General features: G+C 46.0%; 1 protein-coding gene across 1 annotated transcript in view; it reads right to left on the reverse strand.

Moving 5' to 3' along the window:
- Window positions 1-4,755: 4,755 nt before the first annotated feature.
- Window positions 4,756-18,827, reverse strand: part of LOC134469061 (complement C1q tumor necrosis factor-related protein 3-like) — a 50,081-nt gene continuing 36,009 nt past the window's right edge. Inside the window, exons 2-3 of the mRNA XM_063223079.1 lie at window positions 16,680-16,914; window positions 4,756-5,763 (exon numbers count right to left, since the gene is read on the reverse strand). Coding sequence (XP_063079149.1) covers window positions 5,211-5,759 — 549 coding nt within the window. The 5' untranslated portion in view covers window positions 5,760-5,763; window positions 16,680-16,914 and the 3' untranslated portion in view covers window positions 4,756-5,210. The remainder of the gene's footprint in view (window positions 5,764-16,679; window positions 16,915-18,827) is intronic.

Consider the following 18,827-nt stretch of genomic DNA (forward strand, 5'->3'; position numbering starts at 1 on the left):
TGCACGATGGAATTTCACTGTTTAAAAGTTCACAACTCAAGTCCTCACACTACACGAGCCGACAGTCGGATGCGAGCGAAATGCTTCCACCTTACGACGCGACAGGCATGTTTCCCCGGTCTGCAGAGGAGGGAACATGCGCACCTGAGGTGGAGATGAGGTCGCGCTCAACAGCGAATCGCCGGCCCTATTATTTTGTGCATGTGAAGTGTCAAATCGGGTCGTAGCACTGCTTTAACTGTGCGATTTACGCACGAGCCACGATCAGAATTTCAAACCGTTTTGATTTTCTTGCGACCCTGCGATTGCACGATCGTGAGGCGAAATCGCTTGTCGTTACCCCATGTACACTGCACGATGCGAGACTCACGATTGACCTGCGATTGAGCAAGAAATCGGCCCGACTCTCAAAAAGTCGTGCGAGTGCCAAATCGGGGCAAAATCGGGGCAAAAGTCGCACAGTGTAAGCCCAGCTTAAGGATGCACTGCACGGCCAGTTTTCTGGCAAGCCTGCAGCTCGACACAGCGTGACTCGGATGCCACTTTTTGGTTTTCGATTTGGCACAACACAGCTCAATTGAAGAGCAAAAAGTGGCGGCCGAGGCGTGCTGTGTCAAGCTGTAGGCCTACCAGAAAAACGGTAGGGGAAAAGAGGCATATGTGGACTTACCGGGTAAATACACAGGCCGCGACAAGAGCGAGGCGAGCGACGGAAGTTTTTGACTTTGTATTGAGTCGCGCAACAAAAGCGATATTGGAGACTAGAGGCGATTCGCACGCCGAGAGCGACAGTTTGTAGTTGAACTCCTGGCTATGTTATGCTAATGAGCTATGACGCGGTTCAGTGACAGACCGCGACAGCCAATGACTGTATAGAGGTACGTGACCACAGCCAATGGGAATGTTTGAATGCTTGCGTTCTGCTTGTAACGGACATACTCTAGTCGCTTCAATCGCTCTGCTGCACAGAAGCGATTCTCTGTCGCTTCAATTGCGTCGCGGTCTTTGTATTTGCCCGGTAATGCTAGGGTAATACACCCTAATCTTAATCTTGATCAATGTGAAGGGATGGAGGCCACGTCTCCATTTTTTATCTCTGGTGGCAGGAAGAGGGTCTTGCCCAGGGAATGAATCAGTGTACTGCAGCCGCTGTGGACAATGTGGTGGCTATGGGTGCCAATTGCGCTTCCCCTAAAGGGAACTTACTTGTGGGCAACATCCTAACTCATCCTCCCAACTATAATATTTCTGTGGGGTCCTATGGAGCTGCTGTACAGTGTCCTGATCCTGAGAGAGAGAGAGAGAGAGAGCGTGCTGAATACAAGATGTATTCTCTTTTTTTTAATGATTTTGCGAGTGCGTTGTTGCTTTAATGATATTTTGAGATGGGTCAGTGAAAAGATAGGAACTGCAGTTCCAATAAAGCAAGTAGAACAAAAGCTTCCCAAACAAAAGTCTAAGAATGGACCTGCAAGAATAGTTCTGAGCTCAGTGCATTCCCTCTGGCCTGGCTGCAGTACAGGTCTTCTTGACGTCCCATTTTGTGCAAAGTATAGAGAGAGTATAAAAGAGAGTAAAAAAGGGAGTATAAAAGAGAAGACAGTAAAAGACAGAACAGATTGAGCATTTTAGCCAAATGCCCAGAGCAAGTGAAGTGTGTGTGTGTGTGTGCGTGCGTGCGTGTGTGACAGAGAGAGAGATAGATTCTGTAGGCGTGTGAGTGCATAACAACGAGTGTGTGTGTGTGTGTGAGAGAGAGAGAGAGAGAGAGAATATGTGTACAGTATATAGTGTATCTACACAACACTGCCACTTTCACAACATTCCTCCCCTTTCCATTTCAAAATATCAGGTTTACATACACGTACAGTCCCTGTGCCCAGTCTTTTCACCTGTCTATCCCGCCCATCACAATATTTATCCCCTCTCCTCCTCTTTCATGTCGGCCATTGAGCATCTCTTCCTAATGGGTCCCTGGAGCCAAAACTGCTGTAGAAAGCTGTCAGCCTGCTTCGGGCCCGTTTTCTCCCCGTCAGAAACACATTTGGATTCATCGCAAGTGAAAGAAGCGGACTGTCTGTACAAAAGAAAGAAAGAAGCCCCATCATGAAATATAGAATAGACGCAGCCTAGCGTGATAACTGAAATAGCATACAGAGGGTACAGCGGGGCAGAGGGCTTTTCAGTCAAAGGAGAGAAAGAGGGAGAGGAGAGACAGAGAGAGAGAGATGGGCAGAGAAAAGGAGAGAAAATGGGGAGCAAGAAGTAGAAGATGAAGATGGATAGGGCAAGAGAAATGGATGAAGACAGGAGAATAAAAGGTACAGACAGAAGAAAGAAAGTGAGGGATGAAAATTGAGAGAGAGAGAGTGAGAGAGAGAGAGAGAGAGAGAGAGGAAGGGCAGGGAGAAAGAAAGAGAGACAAGCTCTCATGGTTTCATCCCATGGAATACTCACATGATGCTGGCCAGCATCGCACCCCCTCTGAGCACAGATGGCATAATAGTATACTGTATACTACTTGAGTATACAGTAGTACGCAACCATGTGTTTTACATCAAGTCTAGTACCTCAACCACACACTATGCTCCAATGTGCCACTGGTGATTATAATTTATTCAACTCCCACCGCTGTTCGCTTGGTCTAATGGGCAGTCGACGGGTCACATATGGGGGACAGCTGGCAGATCCCAGTGGTCTAACAGGGCTAATGAAACACGGCTATTCACCACGGTGCCTCCAGCTGATGCTCTTCACGGAAGCTCTGCACGTTTGGAATGCTGATGTTCTCCTCTAGAATGGAATTCCCGTGGTTTCTATTCTAATGGAAAACCATATTAATGATGATGGAGAGAGCAGGGAGAATGTTGTTTGAAAATAAACCTTTGCAGAGGCTGTGCAATCTTCTCACAGTTGAGAAGGAAGATTGTGCACATCCCAGGTTTAGGTGCAGGACAAAGGATGACTGAAGTTTTGGAATGATGAGTCTGCACGCTTCAAATCCTTTTTCATCATTGAGGTCTTCTTAGCGTAGTTGTGCGATGGAATAAACCACAAAAAGGGATGTCCGGTGTGCAGACTCCTCACTATAAAATGTGTAATTATGTTCTGTGTTCTATGCTTGCCCTTTAGGGGAGTTCCCCTCTGAACTGCCTGTTTTGCTCAGAAGCTACCCGTCTCATTACGGAATCACAGATGAATCACAGTTTTATTTATTTTATGGTCTATGTTGTACGCCCAGAAAAGGGTTCAAGTCGGTATCTGACATCAAGTATTTTTCAACTTTTTAAAAACAAAATCGTGGGGTGTATCGATCCGTAGGTCAAAAATCTTGATACAAACCGAATCGTGAGTTGAGTGTATTGTTACAGTCCTATAAATCACCAACGTCTGATTGTCTATGTCTGCAGTCTTATGGCAGTTTTTATTAGAGATGTACAGGATCCAAGATCCGGTTCCGGATCCGGCAGGATAATAGGGTTTTTCAGACTATCCGGATCCGGCAGGATCTTAAGCAGTGGATCCGGTATCCGGCAGTTACCTAAAAAATCAGGATCTGGGGCATCTCTACTTTTTACGTAGCCTAGGCTTTTCAGTCAGTCTTTCACAACCCCAATCGCTGCATGGAGTGAAAGCCCTTTGGAAGTGATCGTTGAAGGCAGTGTGGCAGTAAGCCAATGAGTCTTAAAAACAGTTTGCGCCAATGTAATAAAAAGGGCCTACGTATGCGAGTTGGCTATGTGTTTCAACCCTTTCGTAGGATCCGGTATCCGGTTCCGGATCCGGCAGGATCTTAAGCAGTGGATCCGGTATCCGGCAGGATCCTAAAAATCAGGATCCGGTGCATTTCTAGTTTTTATCAGCCAAATACAAGGTCACCAACATTGCTATGTTGATTTTGTTTGACAGTGGCTGCTAATAAGGGCAGAAATGGCCGGGTCTTTTCATTGACCCATTCTCCAACAGGCCTGAATGCACATTGCAAGTGAATGCAATGAATGTGATGAATACAAAACAAGGCGTCTTTCTACATGGAGTAATGTGCCCTCGTTATCATTTCTCTTGTGCTGCTGGCATTCGGAGGTGTTTAGCAGGAATTCCTGTTGCGTCTCTCAACAGTGTTGTTAGCGGGTGGCTTTTCAATGCGTAATATGGTTGCACTGTTTCATACATCAAACATGCAGGCTGTAGCTCTACCCCTCAGATATGTCCAGTCTCTTTTTCTGCCACATGCACAAACACACACCGCGCACAGATCGGGCATATGCAGTGCACGTGCACACAAGCATGCACGCACGCACGCGCGCACACGCACACCCACAGATAACGGACACATATGTTGGATAAAACTTACTGTATGCTACACAGTATACAGTATCTAACCACAGCTACACAAGTGGTGTCGATGTGTGTGTTTGCGTGTGTGCCTGTATGTTCAGTTGAAGCTGAGATGTTTTGTCTGTCTTACACTTCACATGTGTTTTATTACATTGCTATTTTATTTTATTTTAATTATTCATAAAATTGTATATGATGTATTTTGTGACATACTCTACGTAGCTCTGTGTTTGGTGTACACTCATCAAAACATGATAGACTGTAAAAAGTTGAAAAGGATTACGGCTATGTGACAAATGGTAGATACATTCTTGAAAAAGCAAATGACAAATTGACTAATAATGCGTCATTGAATACTCATTTTTATTTTTAAAGCAAAGCAGGAATGCTACCATTCTTTTATTCATTTTGAATTCCAGTGTGATGCAATTCAACAGCATTGTAGTTTATAGCAGTTTTGTGTTTTGGGGGCAATGTTTATTTAGCATTGAGGTGAATAGTTTATTTCCAAGTGTTTTCTGTTATGGAATTGTGTGTAGAGTTTTGAGCCATTTTTTGCAAATTGTGTGCAAGCAGTAGACAAAAACTGAAAGTACATTTTTTTTGTAGAATAAAAAGCAAGGCTCAAACTACACACAAAACAACAGGTACACACACGCACACACACAAAAACAAATGACAAAGTGACAAATAAAGCGTCACTGAATACTCATTTTTTTTATTTTAAAGGATAGCATGAATGCTATCATTCTTTTTATTCAATTTTGAGTGTCAGTGTGATGCAATTCAACAGCATTGTAGTTTAAGGATGACCTGCTGGTGCTGCAGTTATTCTGCAATGCTGACAGATGATGTGAGTGGTGCGTTTTCACTCAGAGAAGGAAGACCAGGAAGCCAGTGAATATACAGTGGTTACGGGAATCGTCAAACAGCTGGTTACCTGCTGGCAGTCTCAGGTTAACTTTATCTTCCACAGCTAGCTCCAGAGTGATACCACCGGACAGATGGGTGGAATGTCCATCAGTGTCATACTCATCAAGATACATGAGTCTGTCGTTATTCTTAAACATCATGATATGCATATAGCGGTATTTTGGATGATCCATAACATTGAATCTGAAGAAGTAGACCCCCTTGACGGGAGCTGTGAAGAACCCAGTCGCGCTGTCGTACGCCTCACCGACATTGGTGGTGACTTTACTGAAGACCAAGTTTAATTCGTTACCCCCAGACACTACGACTCCTGACTCAGTCAGACCTGCTGAGAATGCCACCTTCATGATGTCTGCGTTGGTTTTCAGCTTGGTCACCATGGCTTTGAGTTCCTTCAGCTCAGTATAGATGTTCACGTGTTCACAGGCCTGAGCTCCACACATGGGGACCAGCAACAGCAGCAGCAAGATGGCAGCCCTCATCTTCATGTCACTGTGAAAGAAAAATATCAACAAAAACGTGTCCCGAGTTCAATATAATATAATTTGTACGGTACCGATCCCTTAAAATGACAGCGCCAGTAACAAAGAAACATTGTATGTGAGCATGAGAAAGTTTCTAGTGTGAACAAGACAGCTTCAGGTTCGCATGAGAGTTTCAGATTCAGGTGCACGCGAGAAACACTTAGGTCTTTCTTTACTCACACATGTTAGTTTAAGGGCTCTGTAGGGCCTTTCATATCAACATATTTTCATACTTATTTCATACTTATGAAGTGTGCAAATACTGTTGTAGCTGCACATCAAATCTAGAAATAATCAAATCTAATCTCATTACTCAAACTTGCTGGCATGCCTTGCCTGGTGACAAGATGCACCCCCCACCCCCATCACTGTCTATGATATGTTGAACATTCATCAAACAAGTAACAAGTGACACGTCTCAATATAGTGCAGCATATAGTATTGTAACACATACAGCACCTCTTGTCTTACGATTTTGCAATCTTACCTGAAAGAATATTTTGTCTTTCTTTCGTAGTAGTATCAGCTGTAGTAGCAATGCGGATAGTAAAAGTAGGTGCAGCAACAGTGTCTGTGACTGTTATTCAGTGATCACCCTTTTTTATACTGTAGCAGAGAGGACATTAAGATGTTAAAGTTTACACTAAGATAATGAATTACCAATACCTCGACTATGCCACCTACGGTGGGTTAGTCCGTAGGAAATTAACCCAAAAGGCAACACAAGTTCGTTGTACAATAATCAAAGACGAGGATCCCAAAATACAGTGATGTTTATTATTTACAACAATGATAGTTCATTCTCTTTGGGAAATATTGTGCAAACGGCAATGAAAACACTTATCTGTTCTAATATACACGCAGCCACACATTCATTGCACGCTCAGAGCTGCCGGAGGATGGGCAACAGAGAGAGGCGGTTCTGCGTCTCCACCTACCCCAACCACCTAATAATTAGTTCATGCAAATAACCCACAGCAATCAATGAAAATACACACAAAGCAAATCAAAAGGAAATCAAACACAATATTAAGGAAGCTGGGAAAAGCCCAGCAAAAACAAATAAATAAACACTGCAAGCCTGAGTGGTCCTTAAGGGGGGGTTCGCGGTGGGCGCAGCCACCAAACACCTGCTCACCCGCAAGTAACGCGGCCAAAGCGGGCAGACAGACACGTAGACAAATCAGCTGCCACGCAGGAGAGCAGAGCAACACCAAACCAGGTGATTGTGCTATGGCACAGCAGCAGGACAAACTTAACAGACGATCACACAGGCAACAAAACAGAAGGGCAAAGAAACAAAAAGGAAACTAAACAAAAACTTCTCGCTGCCAAACAGCGGCTGAGCGGCTGGGCCCGGGCACACGCCGAGTTGTCCTCTTCCTGGAGACCGCCAACACACCAACTACAAAGAAAGCTACCGTCATTAACTTTGCCATGGAGTAAGACATTAGGCCTACTGATAGTGCGCGTGGCGGATACCGACCTTAGGATGCACACGTAACTGGCACGCACCAGCCTTGGAGAGCCATCACGTCACACGTCATGCGTCACGGTGATCCACGACCACGGGCAGGCTTACCAAACTAAAAGTACAGAGGCGTTTCCAAATTAGAACTACACCATGGCAATAAACACACATTATTGGTGTGGATTAAACCACCGCTTACCACGGTCTGAAAGACGGAGCGCTTCTTCCAGCTCATCAGCGCAATACCAACATCGATTAGGAATGCTTGGTTAAGGTTAGGCGATCACGTTTACACGGCCTCCAGAGAACACGGCCCGAGCCCACGCCAAAGAGTATGGACTGGCTTTGAGCGGAAGACGTCAGCCAGGAAACAGCGCCATGGCCAGGTATATAGACTAACGCCCGCCTCCGCTGCCAATCAAACGGGCGCAGACGCGCATCGCAGGTGCGACCTGTTACATTCTGCCCCAAGTTCTTTTGTCGCCGACCCGGCGACACAGCAAACATCACTACTCAAATCACACGCGGTATGGACAGGCCAATTTTCACAATTCAACCACCGAATTCTCAACATTACGCACACACACGCGCACACATACACAAGCTTACAGGCGCGCGGCCGCGCGCGCTCACACACACACACACACACCCAAGCGCAGGCACACACACACGCACGCTCGCGCTCACCCAATCATACACAGTAAATTGACCATCATCATCATGCAAACACACACGCACATACACACGCACTGCACGACGGTGCCAAACGGTGAGCTATGGTTGAACCAGTCGCTCGAGCCCGATTCACTAGAAGGGCGGCTTCTTCCCAGGCCCGTAGATGCACGTCCTCCAACCGAACGACGAGGGGATGACTGCCCATCATTCCTTGACTGCGCTGTCGGGGTAGCCCGGGCTGCAGGGGGAACACGCTGCCCCTCGCAGTTACGCGCCAGGTGACCAGGCTGCTGGCACCTCCAACAAATAAACTCACCATGCGACCCAGACAAAGGCCGCTGAAGGTCTTGCTTTAACATACTGACCCACTGGTCCATGAGATTGAGCTGTTCCTGTTGCTTTCTCGCGATTGCCTTCAACTCTGCCAATTCTTCGCTTTCCATTTTACGCTGATGCAAAAAGTCAATGCAAAGGAACAGCACAACCTCAGGAAATAATGTACGCAACCGCTCAATTTCTTGTCGCCAGACCACCTCACCCAGCCGCTGCTTGGCTTGTAAAGAAAAACAAACAAATAAAACAAATTCCAAACTGACACAAAACACTGCGGTCATTAACATTTGCACATCAGAGTTCTCAACGGGTCGGGTCAGCCCGACAAACCCGACGGGCCCCTTGGGTTCGGGTCGAAAATATAAGCATATGGCTCGGGTCGGTTCGGTCCGCGGGCTCAATCTTTTCCGCCCAGTGAAAAAAAAAGAAAAAAGATCAGTTCTGCTGTTTACCGTGACTTATGGCTAGATGGGTCAGTAAAGCTAGGCCTATCTATCTAAATATAGCCTATGTAGGCCTGCGTACGAAGGTCTGAGGCTGCTGCATGCAACGTTGCGCAGTGCTTAATTTGTAAATCACAAGGTACCGGAACGCAAAACAAACATGACATCACAGCGATGATGAGTTGGACAGAGGTCCCGTAACGCACAGAAAAACTACATTGGCTACAATTACCAAACGAATAAAAACGGGGGAAAAAAATCTTAGATGCAATTATAACGACATTGAGTCCCATGTCAGCTCATGGAACCATAGCCTACTTTTGTTTCTTAATACAAGGGACGGTTGGCAATCCAATGGCTATTTTAAACAACAGCCATAGTAGCCTATTAAATGATGTAATGACAACAACCAATATTTTTAGTTTGATCGCTAACTTTATGCTTAGTAGTCTCAGCAAATGCAGTGCATGGATGCTTTCCCCATGAGGTGAAACGAAACCGAAGCGGTCTTCTACTATGGAAAGGACAGTGGCTTTCCAATTAGGCTATCCTTTCCCCGTATTCACACAACGTTGGCATATGCGTATTAAACATAAATCCACGCTTTGTTGGCGACTTTGTTGCATATAATTTGGCTAATCCGCATGTGCTGTTGCGATATGCCACTTCACTATTTCAATGGCTCATGCACTTATGGCGAGCGGCAGCAAAGACGGCGATTTCCCCGGTAGACTTGGCTTTTCACACTGACTGTCTGCTCGCGCTGCGGTCTGGTTGAATATCCCCCCAGCCAATGTTTTATTTGGAGCGTGTAGGCCCCATTTGAATGAAATATCACCTTGTCTTTGCTGTTTTCGTGCTCAAATTGACTTGTAAGCAACTGTCGGCTCTTGGGAGGGAAGGAACCGCGTGCACACACATGCGGAGCGCTCGCCAGCCGAGGAAGAGATCTCATCCTCTCACCTCGGCTATGTCTTTTTTGCTATATGGCTGATCAATACACCAACCGTAGCCCAGGTGCCACTAGAAATTAGTATGTCCAAAACCTTGTGTGCCGACCAAAATTTTATGAAACTTTTAGACAATGTTTGGCACAGCCAGGCTTTCCATCTCATCCGCGCGTATGAACAAACGAGGGAGGGGCAACTTCACGTAGCCTACATTTAATCAGATAGGCCTACTCGGGATGGAAATGTAGTAAGCCTACATTTAGAAGTCAACCTACTCGGGATGGAAATGTAGTAAGCCTACATTTAGAAGTCAAAAAAAGGTGGATTGTTGTTGCGGTGAAGCATGAGGCGGTTATTGAAATCGCGCTGTGGATGATTCTGCTTAAATAGCAAGAATGTAAGTTTCCCCATTTCATATTATGTTTCTATTGTGGAAAATATCTTTTCACTAGGTGGATTATGCAACTAAGTGGATTATGCAATTTACTGCACATAAGTGCCCTTAAAGACCTACCACAACCCGTCATTCTCCATAGGATAACGTGGGGAAACTGACCCCCGACTTCGGGCTTCGGGCCGGGTTCGGATAGATAATTCCAAGTGATGTGTCGGGTAACATCGGGCTCGGGCTTTAAAAGCCACGGGCCGGGTAGGGTCGGGTTGACATTTTCAGGCCCGTTGAGAACTCTAGTGCACATACCTAAACCATCAATCAAATGGGATCCACGTCTCTTTTAGTCATGTACATCCTGCCGACATCACGTCAATTGTAGCAGAGTGGACATATAGATGTTAAAGTTTACACTAAGATAATTAATTACCAGTACCTCGACTACGCCACCTACGGTGGGTTAGTCCGTAGGAAATAAACCCGAAAGGCAACACAAGTTCGTTGTACAATAATCAAAGACGAGGATCCCAAAATACAGTGATGTTTATTATTTACAACAATGATAGTTCCGTCTCTTTGGGAAATATTGTGCAAACGGTAATTAAAACATTTCTTTGTTCACATATACATGCAGCCACACATTCATTGCACGCTCAGAGCCGCCGGAGGATGGGCAACAGAGAGAGGCGGTTCTGCGACCCCACCTACCCCAACCACCTAATAATTAGTCCATGCAAATAACCCACAGCAATCAATGAAAATACACACAAAGCAAATCAAAAGGAAATCAAACACAATATTAAGGAAGCTGAGAAAAGCCCAGCAAAAACAAATAAACACTGCAAGCCTGAGTGGTCCTTAAAGGGGGGTTTCGCGGTGGGCACAGCCACCAAACACCTGCTCACCCGCAAGTAACGCGGCCAAAGCGGGCAGACAGACACGTAGACAAATCAGCTGCCATGCAGGGGAGCAGAGCAAAACCAAACCAGGTGATTGTGCTATGGCACTGCAGCGGGACACACTTAACAGACGATCACATAGGCAACCAAACAGAAGGGCACAGAAACAAAAAGTAAACTAAACAAAAACTTCTCGCTGCCAAACAGCGGCTGAGCGGCTGGGCCCGGGCACACGCCGAGTTGTCCTCCAACCACCAACACACCAACTACAAAGAAAGCTACCGCCATTAACTTTGCCATGGAGTAAGACATTAGGCCTACTGCGCGTGGAGGATACCGACCTTAGGATGCACGCGTAACTGGCACGCACCAGCCTTGGAGAGCCATCACGTCACACGTCATGCGTCACGGTGATCCACGACCACGGGCAGGCTTACCCAACTAAAAGTACAGAGGCGTTTCCAAATTAGAACTACACCATGGCAATAAACACGCATTATTGGTGTGGATTAAACCACCGCTTACTACGGTCTGAAAGACGGAGCGCTTCTTCCAGCTCATCAGCGCAATACCAACATCGATTAGGAATGCTTGGTTAAGGTTAGGCGATCACGTTTACACGGCCTCCAGAGAACACGGCCCGAGCCCACGCCAAAGAGTATGGACTGGCTTTGAGCGGAAGACGTCAGCCAGGAAACAGCGCCATGGCCAGGTATATAGACTAACGCCCGCCTCCGCTGCCAATCAAACGGGCGCAGACGCGCATCGCAGGTGCGACCTGTTACTATTGAGGCAGTCGGTTCATATGCAAAATAGGGAGGCGGAGCACTCGGAGGGTCACAGGCAGCCTCAAAATGAATGGCAGTGAACGAGAAGCCAGCGTATTGAAGGATAAAACTCGCTGTTTTGAACTTGTAATCGTCCGGGGAAACTTCCTTCAAAGTTCACAGCCTGCCTCGTGAATTCAGGGAAATGACAAAAAAGTGGGACAAGCATACGTGCATCCAGATGACCACGAGCACTTGTAGAATCCACAGTCCCCCCCTATCAGCTCAATTTGACAGCTGTGAAAACGCTCTCGGAGAAGTTGTATTACGAGAGGTTCCACTCGCCAGGTACTGCACTGTAGGGGCGCCAACGGAGGACTGCAGACTACATTCAGAATGAATGGGCTGCGCTCTCGTCTCGACAGCGCCCCTAACTGCAGGCATGGGTTAAATAGCGAGCTGTCAAACTGAGCTGATAGGGGGGGACTGTGGATTCTACAAGTGCTCGTGGTCATCTGGATGTACGTATGATTATCCCACTTTTTTGTCATTTCCCTGAATTCACGAGGCAGGCTGTGAACTTTGAAGGAAGTTTCCCCGGACGATTATTAGTTCAAAACAGCGAGTTTTATCCTTCAATACGCTGGCTTCTCGTTCACTGCCATTCATTTTGAGGCTGCCTGTGACCCTCCGAGTGCTCCGCCTCCCTATTTTGCATATGAACCGACTGCCTCAATACCATTAGCGACCGCCCCTGCCTTGCTGTGCCCCAAAGTCCAGGGGCACTGAACTCCACTTGCATTTTCCTGAAAAAGGTCTATGTTCAGCCATCACTGCTGTGAGAAAGTAAACCTGCATTTCCCGTCATGTAGGGCTTCATGCCAGCTCAAAATGTTTGACACACACACACACACACACACACACACACACACACACACACACACACACACACACACACACACACACACACACACACACACACACACACACACACCACCACCACCACCACCACCACCATCAAACCTCTGGCGAAATATCATTCCCATATTGAAGCATTAGTTGTGAGACTGGGTTGGTGTAGTAGCACAGTCTTCATCTTGTTTTTCTCCCTCCTGGTTTACTCACACTGTCAGACACAGACCTTTGTTTCATAATGAATTGTTACCTCTTCAAATCATCCATTTCCAAGCTCAGGGTCACTGAATTATTAATACAAAACATGACAGAAATTAAACAAATGTGCAAGCAAGCCTTCTGAAAGCCATTCCCCCCGCAAGCCGTGAAATTAATCTACTGTACAATGAACCTTTTGAGACAAGTCCTATTTTTCACTGTTCCTCTACACTCTAGAATCCTTCTGGGACAGTGTTTGCCTCTCAGAAAATGTTGTGCCGTGCTCAAAATCTGTCAGAGTAGTGGTTGCCTCACAATAGGAACTCTTGTGTCTAATAATGATCTATTCACAACCACACGCTCGATGAAACTGCTCCACCCAAATAACATTAGTATCCATGAGGTATGGACCAGCATTGAGTGCATGTAAGGAGGTTTTGACAAAGGGCCATTGCAGGGTGGCCGGCTCTCTTTAGATTTTAAAACAGGCTTCAGGAGTGCACAGTATACAACATCTATTTTTAATAAAGGTGTATAAAATACACAATATAGCGCAATTGTACGAGGTTTTACTTACTCAATAAGTTGGGTTTACAGGTTTTAAATAACAATTCACATAATATGTAAGTATTGTTCTTGAACCTTTAAGATATCCATTTAGCTGTTTCCTGAATGGTGAAAATCTGCACGAGCTTCAATGTATTTTCCCAGTGAGCACAGGGGGCAGGGTAGAAACAAAACAAACCACTCTTGATTCCCAACTTAATATGAACAAAAGAGTGTCATCCATTGTACCTACAGTATCCCACCCAGCAGAAGAATAAAGGGCTCTGCATACTTCACGTGCGCATTTTGTCGTGTGTGGCGCGAGAACCATTAATGACGTCATCACTTGCGACAGACTATTCATACTTCCAGAAATTCTCTAAGCTATGAGATAGGCATCTCTCATTGGCTCCCATTATAGCCCCGTTGGCGAACGCAGCCAAGTAAAAGATGAATGGGAGCCTATTGGGCTAAATGGCTCAGCAGGGATTTGTAACGGTTCTGTTCTCTGGTTTGTAAAGATGTGTGCACATTCTGTACCTTATCATGGAAGTTGTATTAGAAGTGAAGTTAAAGGTTCCTGACATGGCTTTGTTCTCCCAAAGACGTGTTAGTTTTGTCCTGCAACACGCTAGCATTCGGCTAATACCTGCTGGCTGAGGAATCTCTGCGACTATTCACGACCAGAGCTGACGAGAGACGTACTCTGACTGATCCTAGCAGAGACATCTACGGTCACACACCTCAAAACCCCCCACCGCCGTCCAACATGTTAATTGAAGGTGCCCAAATTCTTAAGGATGAGCACAGTCATTTCCTTTACCCCATGTACACATGCCGCTTTTCCACCACCTTAAATGCAATAAATAACAAGTGTCCGCAACAATCCTAACATAACTTTAAACACATCGACATCTGAAGTCAGATTTAAAATTACAAAACAAATGGCGTAGTGCCGTAAAGTCGATTGTCACGTGTTATGTCATTGCTATAGTTGAAATAAGGGTCATTTTCACGAATCTAACACTTGACAAGATGCAAACGTGTCGGCAAATGCTTTCACTTACTCATATCTATCGAACGCGACTCCATTGTTTCCAGGGAAAAAATCACACGGGCAGATAGTTCTATGAGAAGCGTACAGCCCCATTGGCACCCATTCATTATTTACTTGGCTGCGATAACATAGCTGCAGTGCCACTACTGGCCACACCAGCTAGTGGTCGTTCTTGTACAATATTCCATTTTCTTTGATACTTCAGAAGGCTTTCGCTCGCATTGTCGGAAGTGCCCTCTGCTGTTCATGAGAGAAACGGCAGCGTGAGTTCTACAGATGTATAAAATAGAAAGCCAAACACGGCCGCTGTAGGGCTACTGAACGTCTGACTTGTGACTTACCACATTGAAACATATATTTTTTGTTGTAGCCTACATTGCCAGATCATTCCAAGACCATGTGAGAGCATTGTTCTGGCGGCAGAATTTTTAAATATATCGCCGAACACAACGTGCTTCTGAACAAAGTAAACAATTGTTTCACTGAACAACATTTAAGAGAGAAGATAAAATAACTCTCTATGACATTTTATTATCCTCAAAATGGTGCAGGATCCATTCTGTAGTAGCCTACAGTAGTTGTAGCCTCTCTTCGCAACTCCTGCTTTGTCTGCCTACCTGCATGGTCGCTGGTGGCGCACGACATGTTACAAAAAATGTGGGGTGCACGACGTCGCGACACGGCAGCTCGCGCCACGGCGCGTGACGTCATTTTGGGTCACGTGATGGCGCGAGTGAGGTCGCGAGTGAAGTATGAAGGAGACTTACACCAGTCACGCCAAGTATGAATCCCCCTTAAGACAGTGCTCTCAGGGGGGGGGGGTTGTAATCACCAGAGAGGGGGAACTCAACCAATAAAACTCACCAATTGTCTTCCACATTTGCTCCTATGCTCCCCTCTCCTATTCCTTCGTGTCATTTGGATAGAAAGTGATGAATCACAACACCAGTTTCACACCTCCCCTGGGTGCTGGATGTGAGGGCCTGCAAGGTGTGAGATGCTTCCAGCAATGAGCATCAGTGGTGGGGGTAGGTTCTGCTGCAATGAGCATCAGTGGTGGGGGTAGGTTCTGCTGAGCATCAGTGGTGGGGGTAGGGCCTCTGAAGATGGTCGTGTAGGGATTAGAATGATTTAATAACATGTGACATGCAGAAGTGGCATGTCAAAGTAAGGCTATGTTTTCCCCCAACAGTGAGCTCTAGTGGTGGGGAGTTGGTTGGAGATGAGGGTAAGAGTAAGGGTATTGGGGATTAATGGGGGGATAGGAAGTGGTGGAGAAGGTGGTTGGAGCAGGTTTGTGATGAGGGTGGTGTTTGCGTTAGAACTGGTGGCTGTTGAACTTTGAGAGACGCTTCCAACAACAAGCACTGTTGGGGGGGAAGGCCTAGGTTGGTGGTGAGGATGGTGCTGGTAGGGGGTCTGCCCATTGGTCAGACAGCCCATTAGTCCGACAGCCCATACAATAAGCCATAGAGGAGCATAACGCTCAGGCTACTGGGCTAACAGGCTACACATGCCTGTAGCCTCTTACTGCAGCTGGGGTTGCTGGCGACCCTATTCACTTGCTGAAAATGCTTAACTAAGCGTACATCATAACAACATTGCTATGACATTACAGAGAGCCACTAAGCGCTAGGCACTAAGGGGTTAATAACGGTTAGGGTTAGGAATTGTTTTGGTTTGGGCATATTTGTAACTTTTCAGTCAACTTAAAAGTGAACAATTACAAAATTATGCCGCAAAAATAATTGTATACTGAAATAACATGCCTTTAATGACTATTTGTTTTGGTTTGGGCATAGAACGTGTGTGATCGGACCAATGGGATGTAAGCGCTGGTAATGACAGAGATTATTTAAGTATATAGAGATATGCCATTGTAATAGGTTGCTATGGGAACCTAACGTGACCAAGTTCCGGTCTGCGGGATGTGTCATAATACTCCTAGCATTGAATAGAACAGTCCTTAGGTCTGCCTAGGTCTGCCTAAAGGGGGATTTCACCCCCCTCCCCCTTGCAATAATAGAACCCGGAAACAATGGGCCAATGGAACCTCTCTCTCTCTCTACTCTCTCTGATGTAACTGCTGATAATGAGTAGTGGTAGGGGACTTGTTGACAATGAGCACTTGAGACAGCGAGCTCTTGCGACGGGTAGGCCTTGGTTGGTGGTGTAGGTGGTGGGAGTAGGTTAGTGGTGAGGGTGGGGTTTGTAGTGGTGCCTACCTGTGGCTGTTCACCTTTTGGGAGATGCTTCCAATAGTGAGGATGGCAGTGGAGGAGCTGGTGGTGGTTGTGGGAGGTTTTCAGGTGAGGTTGGTGTTGTCTCTGCTGGAGCCTGGTGGCCGTTGAGCTTTGGGACACACTTCCGACAATGAGCACTTGTGGTGGGGAGGCCTAGGTTTGTTGGGAGGGTGGTGGTGCTGATAGCTGGTGAGCTTGTGGGAGATGGACGGCATATCACGCTGCTGAAGGCTATGGAAATTGTGTTGTGTTAATTCAAAACTTTGAAAAAACTCAAAAGCCAAATTTAACACTGACAGTGCTGGTTCTACTCTTTAAGATCTTGATTTATGTAACACCGCAAAAAAAAATGTTTGCATATGTGTTGCCTCCCTGTGGTGAGGGTTGAGCATTAAAGATGCGGAAACAGAGCATGCAAAACTGCTTCTTGGCAAATCTACTCAGCTGGGGCCTGAGTGCGTGCATGCGTGTGTGTGTGTGTGTGTGTGTGTGTGTGTGTGTGTGTGTATGTGTGTGTGTGTGTGTGTGTGTGTGTGTGTGTGTGTGTGTGTGTGTGTGTGTGTGTGTGTGTGTGTGTGTGTGTGTGTGTGGATGTGTGTGTGTGTGTGTGTGTGTGTGTGGATGTGTGTGTGTATGTGTGTGTGTGTGTGTGTGTGTGTGTGTGTGTGTGTGTGTGTGAGAGAGATGATGTATCATAAATCATCAGTACCATTGAACATTTTCTTCAGGGACATTGGGATTGTGTATTATGCCTGTGTATGCATGTCCATATCTATTAGGCTGTACTAATGTCACAAAAAAAGAAAAAAAAACTTTATTGGCAATTTTCTTTGTTTCACTCTGGAGTTACCAAAGGCCATTGCAGTAGATTTCTTTTTTGCTCTTCGCTGCTTCATAGAACGGCATTTACTGCGACTGCACTAAAAACTTAAGCTTTGTTTCTCTTTTATGAATCTCGGGGATATTGCCATTGCAAGGGTGCTTTCACAACCGGCACGCTGCATTTAGCAGAGAGAATTGATTTAATGATGTCGTAAAGGGGAGCAACAACACGGTTGGACCTCCTTGGCACATGAAGGCTTCCAAAACAGTTTGAGGGGGATTTGGATGTGATGGAAATTGGTATTATTTAACAAAGTGAGGCACACATTTCAGCACACACACACACACACACACACACACACACACACACACACACACACACACACACACACACACACACACACACACACACACACACACACACACACACACACACACACACACACACACGGTTGGACTGAGACTGCAATACAGGCCAGGCGTTTTTGGAATAAAAAACAACCTCTCACACAGTCCCTTCCTTTTGTATGATATTATGATTCGCTCAATCCACTGTCTATTTTAAAAAATTGATGTGATGTGACGCCACATCTAAATTGAGGGCCAGTCTCTAAAGAAAAAAACAAAGAAATGTTGTCTCTTTTCCGGGAAAATGCCCTGTATGCCAGACTACCAGTACATGCCTACACACACAAAGACAGACAGACAGACCGACCAACCGGCCGACCGACCGACCGACCCACACACACACACACACACACACACACACACACACACACACACACACACACACACACACACACACACACACTTTCTTTTTTAATCACTCAAGATTATAGGCCTGTACCTCTTCATGAGTGAAACAAATCAGAGGCGAGTTTAACTGAGGTGGGGGGAAAACAATCACTACTCACAGTGGGAAAAGTACCACCACCACACATTTTAATCACAGAGTTAAAGCCACCCCATCACCTCCACCACCTACCAACTCCTCTATCTTCCACCTCTACACCCCCCACCTCTGACTCACACACAGTGTGCGTTCCAATATGCGACCTTGTGTCCTCCACATGTGCCTGTGGCCTCGTACCAGGAAGTAATATGTCATGATGACATAACTGAAAACAGCATGATACTGTATTTCCATATCTTGCAGAAGCTCAATTGTAATGTCATTTTCTCATTTGCAAACTGGATGGCGAATTAAGAATAGTCCCCCAATAATTATTTTGGCTAGGCTGACCGGGGAAACTTCAGGGAGGAGGGGCATCAGCAAAACATGAGGCCACAAGCACAAGTGGAGGACGCAAGGTCGCATATTG

The sequence above is a fragment of the Engraulis encrasicolus genome, chromosome 18 (assembly GCF_034702125.1).
Source record: "Engraulis encrasicolus isolate BLACKSEA-1 chromosome 18, IST_EnEncr_1.0, whole genome shotgun sequence".
NCBI lineage: Eukaryota > Metazoa > Chordata > Actinopteri > Clupeiformes > Engraulidae > Engraulis > Engraulis encrasicolus.